This window comes from Macaca nemestrina, chromosome 17 (genome assembly GCF_043159975.1).
Source record: "Macaca nemestrina isolate mMacNem1 chromosome 17, mMacNem.hap1, whole genome shotgun sequence".
Lineage (NCBI taxonomy): Eukaryota > Metazoa > Chordata > Mammalia > Primates > Cercopithecidae > Macaca > Macaca nemestrina.
This window is the reverse complement of record NC_092141.1, coordinates 77,090,049-77,099,744: the sequence shown is the minus strand read 5'-3', so window position 1 is coordinate 77,099,744 and position 9,696 is coordinate 77,090,049. Positions and strand designations below refer to the sequence as shown.

The window sequence follows — 9,696 nt, the reverse complement described above, 5'->3', positions numbered from 1 at the left end:
ATGGGGTTTAACTGTGTTAGCCAGGACAGTCTCGACCTCCTGACTTCATGATCCACCCACCTCAGGCTCCCAAAGTGCTGGGATTACAGGCATAAGCCACCATGCCTGGCATGTTTAGCTTTAATAGATACCACCACCAAACAGTTTTCTAAAGTGTTTGTGCAATTTATATTCATACTGGCAATAAATGAGCATTCTAGTTGCTCTTTATCCTGACCAATGGTGTCACCAATCTTTTTCATTTTAGCCACTCTGGTAGATGTGTAGTGGTTTTAATTTTCATTTCCTTGATGACTAAAGATGATACCTTTTCATTTGCTTATTGGCCAGTCAATCCTCTTTTATAAAATGTCTGTCCAAGTTGTCATCCCAGTCTTAAATTGAGTTGTATGTGTATGTATTGATTTGAAGGAGCTCTTTGCATATTATAGATATGTCTTTCATTGGACAAAAACAGTATATATATAAAGTATCTTTTCTAGTCTATAGGACTTGACTTTTAAATCTCCTAATGGTATTTTTATTGAACAGATTCTTTTAATGATGTGTAGTTTATCAGTCTTTTTGCTTATGGTTTGCTTGGTTTTTGTCCCATTTAAAAGATATTCATCTCCCCCAAGGATCTGAAGATATTTGCCTATATTATCTTCTAAAAGCTTCAGTGATTTATCTTTCACAATTAGGTTTATGATCTTCCTGGGATTAACTTTTGTGTGTAGTGTGAGTTAGAAGTCAAAGCTTATATTTTTCCATATGGATATCTGATTGGCCTCACTGTTTCTTGAATATGATCATGTCAATCACAGAACTGTCAGCGTGAGTCAGCCTCTTTGTATTTGCTATTCTGAAGATGCTTCGGTACATCCTGAAGATTTACTTCCTGAAAATGAATGCTCTAGCACCCTAAGGGTTGTGATTGTGCACCTGCCAACTCAAGCTGAAGGTTGAAGAGGAAAGCTCTGCAGCCCCTGCCTCAAGCTGGAGGCAGAGTGACGTCTGAGGTTGGGAGTTTGAGACCAGCCTGGTCAATATGGAGAAACCCCGTCTACGAAAAATACAAAAAAAATTAGACGAGCATGGTGGCGCTTGCCTGTAATCCCAGCTACTCGGGAGGCTGAGGCCGGAGAATTGCTTGAACCTGGGAGGCGGAGGTTGCAGTGAGCCGAGATGGCGCCATTGCACTCCAACCTGGGCGACAAGAGCGAAACTCAGTCTCAAAAAATAATAAATAAATAAAGAGATGAGGTCTCACTATGTTGCCCAGGCTGCTCTCGAACTCCTGGACTCAAATAATCCTCCCACCTTGGCCTCCCAAAGTGCTAGGACAACAGGCGTGAGCCACCATGCCCAGCCAAAATTGTTCTGATCGAGCAAAAATACATATAACTGCATTTCTAAATACAAGCAATAACTAGGATTAGAAAACACAATGTAAATCACACAAATAAAAATAAATTATCTGAAATTAAATTCAAACATAGGAAGAAAATTATAAAGCTATCCTGAGCAATATGGGCCAAAGCTTAAACAAACGTAAAAACAAAAACAAAAACAAAAACAAATAAAGATAAAAATAAACGTAAAAACATAGCATGCTCCTGGGTGAGAAAACTAAATAAACGTAGATATCTCTTTTTCCCAAAGTAATGCAATTCTAATAATAATCCCAATGAAATGTCTTTTTTTTTTTTTTTTTTTTTTTTGAGACACAGTTTCACTCTGTCGCCCAGGCTGGACTGCAGTGGCATGATCTTGGCTCACTGCAACCTCCGCCTCCCGGGTTCAAGTTATTCTCGTGACTCAGCCTCCCCAGTAGCTGGGATTATAGGTATGTGCCACCACGCTCAACTAATTTTTGTATTATTAGTAGAGACAGGGTTTCACCAGGTTGGCCAGGCTGGTCTCAAACTCCTAACCTCAGATGATTCACCCTCCTCAGCCTGCCCAAAGTCCTGGGATTACAGACATGAGCCACCACATCCAGCCCTTATTAAATTTAACAAGTTTAATATTTATGTGGCAGAAAAAAAATAAGAATAACAACAACAAAAAATTGGGAGGCCAAGGCAGGCAGATCACTAGAGGTCAGGAGTTCGAGACCAACCTGACCAACGTAACCCCATCTCCACCCCAAAAAAAAATTATCTGGGAGTGGTGGCATGCACCTGTAATCCCAGCTACTAGCAAGGTTGAGGCAGGAGAATCACTTGAACCCAGGGGTCAGAGGCTGCAGCGAGCCAAGATCACGCCACTGTACTCCAGCCTGGTGACAGAGCGAGACTCCATCTCTTAAAAAAACTGGCCTAATGAGAATATTAAACTAAATTATAAATAATGAAAACAGTATGGCACTGAACAAGAGATATATCTGACTGTATTATAATTAACATAACTGAAAAGATACTACATCACAGTGGAAAGGAAGAATTGGTTAATAAACAATGATGAGATGGCCAAATAGCAGTTGAAGGGGGAATAGTTTATTAAAGCATTTTTTAAAAACACTAAATATAATGTACTTATTTATCAAACTTCTTGAAGAAAAAGCTTTCCAAGTATAGAATAGGAAAACAAAACAAAAGTTAGACAGATTTTGACTCCTAAGATAACACATTTCTACATGTCCAAACAATGACCAATATTAAAAGACAAATAATTCACCATGGAAATGTTTGTAGCAAATATGACAACAGATTAATATAATTCTAAGTCTCAGGGAGATCAATAAGAAAAACATTAAGGCTCTAATATAACTAGGACAAGGCCAAACAAGTCAGTGAAAATAAATATGATTAGTAAACAGACAGGAAAATATCCTGCTTCACGAATGTTTAAATGGCACATGCCATAAAATTAGCAAAAAATTTAAAACGCAATTAGCTAATGCTTAGAATAGCGAAAAGGGTATCTTTATTTACTGCTGCGCTAAATAGGCCCAACTCTTTTAAGCAGCAGCCTAAAGGAAAAATTAATCATGAAACCCTAAAAATATCCATACACTTGAACTCAGTAACACTATTTTTATGGAAGCATCCTAAAAAAATCCTTTAAAAAAAATCAAAGTTACCTACACCAAGATGTTTACAGCAACTATTTGTAATAAAAAATTTTGAAATAAACATTCAAACAAGAAAAAAATCTGAACGATGGTTGCTGTTGAATCTTCTTAACCAGTTACCCTAAAACCAGTCTTCACAGCTCCCATTCCAGTCCATCCTCCATACTGCTCCCAGATTGTGTCTAAACAGCAAATATATCAACAATTAAAATCCTGCAATGGTTCCCACCACCTTTAAAAAAAATGAACATCTTGGCAAACTACAACAAGGTCCTAACTAGGTTGGTCCCTGTCTAGAGCCTCACCTCTTGCCACTCACACCCAATGCATTAGCCATAAAGAACACATGCAGAACTATTCTGAACGCTTTATAGCTCTCCAGCATTCATTAAATAAAATGCCAAAAAGGTCTTAATCCATGCTCACACAAGGATCCTAACTTCATGGCACTTAAAGCATAGGAACAATAAAAGCCTATCAGTGGGTTAGGTCTGATACTAGAAGAAGAGTTTCTTAGAGTCACAGAGGACAGTTCAACTCAGGTCAGGGAAAGTTCTAGGGATAACAGTAATCTTTGAGTTGAGCCTTAAAAGATGGGCAAGTATTGCTAGGGGCGAGGGCGATTCCAAGTGAACAGAATGTGTCAATTTTATTTTTCCACACAAATTCTAATAAACTTGTAATAAGCTTTCTAGACAACTTTGGTTGTGACATGTACTTCTCCAACTTTCAGTTTCTCCTACCACTTAGAGTTATTATGAAAATCAAAAGTGATAATAGATATGAACTTAACACAGCATCTGGCACTTAAACTTTCAATACATGTCAATCATACAGAAACATGTACAATGCTGATTACGATGGCGTATTTCAAGGGTTCAGCATTCTGAGACAAAGAAAGTATCAGTAAACAAAAATGAAAGCAAAGAGAAAAACTAGTAAGAAGTTAAACGACCTATCACCATTTAGCCAAGATGAAATCCTTCTCTCTACAGGCCCTAATGAGATCCTCACGTTACATATTACAACAAAACAATAATTTATATTCATAATTATATTGAATCACGAATAAAACATTAAGTTCTAGTAAGTATGATCTATTTGAAAAGAGGAGGATGTGTTACATCTTTAAGACTCTCACCAAAAAAGGCTAAAACAGGCCAGGCATGGTGGCTCACACCTGTAATGCCAGCACTTTGGAAGACTGAGGAAGGAGGATCTCCTTGAGTGCAGAAATTCAAGACCAGCCTGGGCAACCTGGAGAAACCCCATCTCTACGGGGAGTGGGGGAGGAGTAAAAAAATTAGCCAGTCATGGTGGCATGTACCTGTAGTCCCAGCTACTTGGGAAACCAAGGTGGGAAAATCACTTGAGCCAGGAGGTCAAAGCTACAGTGAGCCAGGATCGCTCACTGCACACTGTTGCCAATGAACTCCAGCATGGGCAACAGAATAACACTCTGCCAAAAAAAAAAAAAAAAAAATAAGGCTAAAATAAAAATCTTGTATGCCTAAGTATGACCCTTCATTTATCTTGAAAACTGAATTATGCTAAATGAGATGTTAGTATGCTGTGATAGTAACAGCTTAACCAACAAGAAAAAAGTAAAAGTGATGACTAAAATACACAGACTTTCCTATGAATACCAAACTACATCAAGGACGTTGGCATGTTCTACTGCCTGCCTGAAGAGCATTAGACTAGAAGACAGAATTTAAGAGAAAAAGAAGGAGCTCAGCTACACTGGCTTCCTCCTCAGAGACAAAATAAAATGAACTGGGGACATTCAAATCACTAACACCTCTAATATATAAAAGTCATTATGGGCTGGGTGCAGTGGCTCACGTCTATAATCCCATCACTTTGGGAGGCCAAGGCAGGGAGATCACCTGACGTCAGGAGTTCGAGACCAGCCTAGTCAACATGGTGAAACCTCATCTCTTCTGAAAATACAAAAAAAAAATTAGCCAGGCATGGTGGCGGGTGCCTGTAATCCCAGCTACTCAGGAGGCTGAGGCAGGAGAATTGCTTGAACCTGGGAGGCAGAGGTTGCAGTGGGCCAAGATTGAGCCATTACACTTCAGCCAAGAACGGAAACTCCATCTCAAAAAATAAATAAAGTCACTGTGGTGTATAGGCACACTTAAAAACCTGTGAAACAGAATGAAGCTCTAATTTTTAAAGCCTTGAATCGATAAAATATGTAGTGAATCAAGACCAAGATGCTAGCATATCTAAAGGGAAATTTTTAAAGTTAAATTTCCTTACATTATAGACAAGTTTTACCTCCTTATTGCCAAAGGCTTTGAAATTAATAACATGAGAAGCAGCATACAAAAACATTAAATGCATAAAAAGATCTGAAATAAATGTTCTGGAGAAGTAATCTTATTTTACCTCTCCATACCTAAGAATTTGAAATATTAGCAATTACGAAACTAAGCTGCTTTTTCCAGCCTTTGGTTTTCAGAAACAATAATGGTCTAAAAAATTATCCTGAAGTTTTTACTGTAAAGAATATTTCTCGGCCGGGCGCGGTGGCTCAAGCCTGTAATCCCAGCACTTTGGGAGGCCGAGGCGGGCGGATCACAAGGTCAGGAGATCGAGACCACAGTGAAACCCCGTCTCTACTAAAAATACAAAAATTAGCCGGGCACGGTGGCGGGCGCCTGTAGTCCCAGCTACTCAGGAGGCTGAGGCAGGAGAATGGCGGGAACCCGGGAGGCGGAGCTTGCAGTGAGCCGAGATCGCACCACTGCACTCCAGCCTGGGCGACAGAGCAAGACTCGCTCTCAAAAAAAAAAAAAAAAAAAAAAAAAAAAAAAGAATATTTCTCTATCCAAACGATTATAAGAAAAACCTGTATCAAATAGTCATATAAGTATGATACATAAATGATACATTTTGTAATCAATTTGTTATAGAAATATTAGTTGAAGTTGATAGTGTTACCATACAGCCCATTTTAATGATCATATGTTAATGTGTCATAAAGAACAGAAGTAGCTTGATGGATGAAATCGGATTCTAACCCCCAGTTGCCTGAGGAATCTAAAATTTGGGGTTAAATTATTAAATTAGCCCCACTTTGTTAGTGTTGACAAATACCAAACAGTTCACTGATTGTGGTTTTAAGAATAACATGTGGAAAGGTCTAATATCAATTGTGGGCAGAGATCTCATGGTTCAAATATTTCCTCTTGTTTAGAAAGAGAGAGTGTGTGAGTGTGTGTGTACACGTCACCATGCAAGAAATGTTTACACTTTTCAGTAAAGGGGCAATTTCACAACAAGGTTATTACCAACTAACTAAAGTTTATACAGCATCTTGAAATCAAAGGTACTCTATAAATTTAAAATACTAATATGGTATTAACTTAAAGCAAAGAACAATAATTTTAAAACATCTTATAGCCCAAGTGTATTGTAAACCAAATATAAATTCGCTATGGGATCTGTCTTTTTTTAAGTGATTTTTTTTCCTCTATTAGGGAACCCAGATCTAAATGAACTCTAAATGAACTGTTAAACACTTAGTCTAAAGGTATGCCAAACATTTCTTAAGGTCTTCACAAAGAATCAACTTTTTCAAAAAACGAAATGAGACCTAGGTTAAGTATTTTATTTGGCTTCACAAGATGGACTGAGAAGTTGGGCACCAGCTCCAGACCAATTCCTGGACGCACATCAAACACAGCCCTGTCATTTATCCAGTCAGTCAAAACAATCTTTTCCATCTAATCCTTTAATCTTTACGTCCTTAAAAGCTGCTAATTGGATCCAGTTCTTGAGATCTATTTGCTAAAATCTGTACCATCTAATTTGTAAATGATGAACAAAAATGAAAAAAAAATATGTTAACTTTCCTGGCAAAACAGAAGAGACTCCACTGTAACCAAAGAAGGTAGGACAATGTTTTTAATATTTGTCAAATTTTAAGAGAAAACTATTCAGAGACAAGTAGTTGTAAGAAACTCAGAGTACCTCAAACTGTTTTTACTCTTAGGAGGACACAGGGTATTTAAAATTCCTCAGAAAAACCTGAAACAAAAATCACTCTATAAATGTAGTTCAATATTCCCTCTTGCCCTAAAATATAAGCATAATCTTTCCTCTTAACAAACTTTACATATAAATTTTTATAATGTATCATAGGCAGTACAGAAACCACAGATAAACACTTTAAGATCTATTGAGTCATACTAGAAACCTCAACTCATTTTATCTGCAGAAAATCAAAATCCCTATTTTTTTCCTCATTTTCTCTATATAGCCCAGAGGAAAGTAAATGGAAACAGCCTATTTCTGATACCTGGGATCACATGTTCTTTCCACGATCACTGACTCCAGATAGCAACAGCAACAGATAAACTCTAAAGCAACAAAGATCCCCTATAAAGGTTTTCATTGTCTCCTCCCACTATAAAGACACTGAATGGGGGGGAGGGAATATAAGTATCCCCCAATCCAGGTTTTCCATTAAGAACCACTCAGTTAATGATTCCCTGCAATTTTCCCTAGGGAAAGCATTAAGGTAACATATTATTTAAATTGCAGCCAACATACATTCAAGCTAAATTCTCAAATACCAAATTCACTGCAACTTTTCACCCAGCAAGTTCAGCCAGTGGACTGAGATGTGACACACAGGCATTCAACTACAAAATTAGTCCAAATAAATCTCAAAGTCGAGTGTGGGCAAACATAATTACAGTTGATTCGTACACGTGCACGCATACACAAATCTTCTACAGAAAACTATCTTTCTCACCACTCACCAGAATATAAACGTGGACAATTTAACAGAGGTAAATGGTGAAGGTAGGATAACGACGTGATTTCAATTCCTTTTCAAACCAAATACAAGTTCTCCTAAAACGGGGGTGGCATGTCCATGTAAGAATACCAAAAATGGCACTGTAAGTAAAACGTACCTGTAATATTAAAGATTTCATGCACCTGGAATCATAAACACTTTGTACGTGTAGTCTTCTATCTGACAACCCCTCCGGACATTCTTTTCCATTTAGAAAAAGGAAAGGGGAGGGTGGGGAGAGTAACAGAAAGTTTGCTCTAAAGTTTGTATGAGTTAAAGTTTGTATGTTGTAAAGTTTGTATTTGTTAAAGTTAAATGTACCCCCTCCCTCCCCCCAAAAAAGTGTGTTTTTAAAGCAGGTCGGGAGTTAGAAGTGAGACACGAGTTCTGCGGCCTACAAGGAACAACCCCAAACATGCCACCCTACAATCAGACACTTCCAAAACACAGTGTACAATGAGCCCGAGCCGTCGGATCAGACAGGCACACCGGAAAAGTCAACCTGTCTCCTCTCCTCAGACAGACGTGAGTTCAAGGTGTGTGGCCCCGGCAGCGGTGGCCGGCGGCGGGGAGTAAAGGTTTTTCATGCGGGCATAAGTGGGTGTGCAAGGTAACAACCCGGGAACACACACGCACGCCCTCCCGTTAAGCGCTCCATCTTTAAGGAGTGTTTACTGCGCGCAGTCAGCAACCGGATTCAATAATCCTCGCCACGGGAGCTCTTCATCCCCTTCACGATCCCACCTGGGCGGTAGCCCAGGGGCTGCTCCCCGAGACCCGGGAGGCAGCGTCGGGCTCCTTGACCAAGACTTTCCGACCTGAAATCCGCCTGCGATGCGAACCGGTGTATCCTCCCCTCCACAAAAGACCACCCCCACCCCCCGCCCCGAGTCATCCTCGGCTTTTTAAAGAATGCCCAAGCCGGAGCAAGTGGTTTTCCAATTACTCTCCCCGAACTAGGCCTTCCCACTCCTCCGACCCCCAACTCACCATTGATCGCGACCCTGGCCCTTCCCAAGGCCACAGGCACCCCCCGCCAGCTCGCCCGCCCCGCGGCTGCCCGGCCCGGCCCCCCTCACCTGTCACGCGCAGTTTGACGAGCCCGTTCCTCTGTCTCCGGCGGCGGGCGGGACAGGGATGGGGGCGACCGCGAGGCGCGGTGGAGTCACCACAGCGGCCGGGGTTGCGGCCGGAGCAGCCGGCGCCGCGACCGCCACGGCCTGAGGGTCCCGGATGTGCCAAGCGTCGTCGCCAAGAGCCGCGGAGGGAGCGGGACGCCGCGGCCTTTCCCTCCTCTTGTCTGGGCGAGGCCCAGTAGCCGACTGGGCTGGTCGGCTGAGGCGGGCGGTGCTCGGCGGCGCCGGAGCAGGAGTCTGGACTCGGCCGCTTCCTCCTCCACCCGCCCTCCTGTCTGAGGGACCCCGGACCTGGGGCCGCCGCCGCCACCATTTGTGGGCTCCGGGGGGCGAGGAGAAGACGGGAGGCGGGGCCGGAGGGACGGGGCCGGAGGAGCGGGGCCGGAGGGGCGGGGCCGGAGGGGCGGGGCCGGAGGGGCGGGGCCGGAGGGGCGGGGCCGGAGGGGCGGGGCCGGAGGGGCGGGGCCGGCGGGCACCGGCGGTCAGGTAGGGTGTGAGCTGCGGCCGAGGCTCCCACGCGGAACGCGGGGCGGGAGCAGGCAGGGAGTAAAGTGGAGGCGGGAGCAGCAACTCTGTGGCACCTGGAGGGGTTTAGTGTCCGGTCCACTAAAGGGAGAGCTTTCGTCCAAGCAGGACCGACTGCATTTATTAGACGCCCTCTGCGTGCAGGGGCGCTCCGAGAGGCT

At 42.3% G+C, this 9,696-nt stretch overlaps 1 protein-coding gene across 2 annotated transcripts in view; it reads right to left on the bottom strand.

Annotated features, from left to right (window-relative positions):
• Window positions 1-9,367, bottom strand: part of LOC139359673 (uncharacterized) — a 106,823-nt gene extending 97,456 nt beyond the window's left edge. For both annotated transcript variants that reach the window (XR_011615960.1, XM_071083503.1), the window contains exon 1: window positions 8,954-9,367. Coding sequence is in view for 1 of the 2 variants with exons in the window: in XM_071083503.1 (XP_070939604.1) it covers window positions 8,954-9,323 (370 nt within the window). In the remaining variant the exon portion in view is untranslated. The remainder of the gene's footprint in view (window positions 1-8,953) is intronic.
• Window positions 9,368-9,696: the final 329 nt, after the last annotated feature.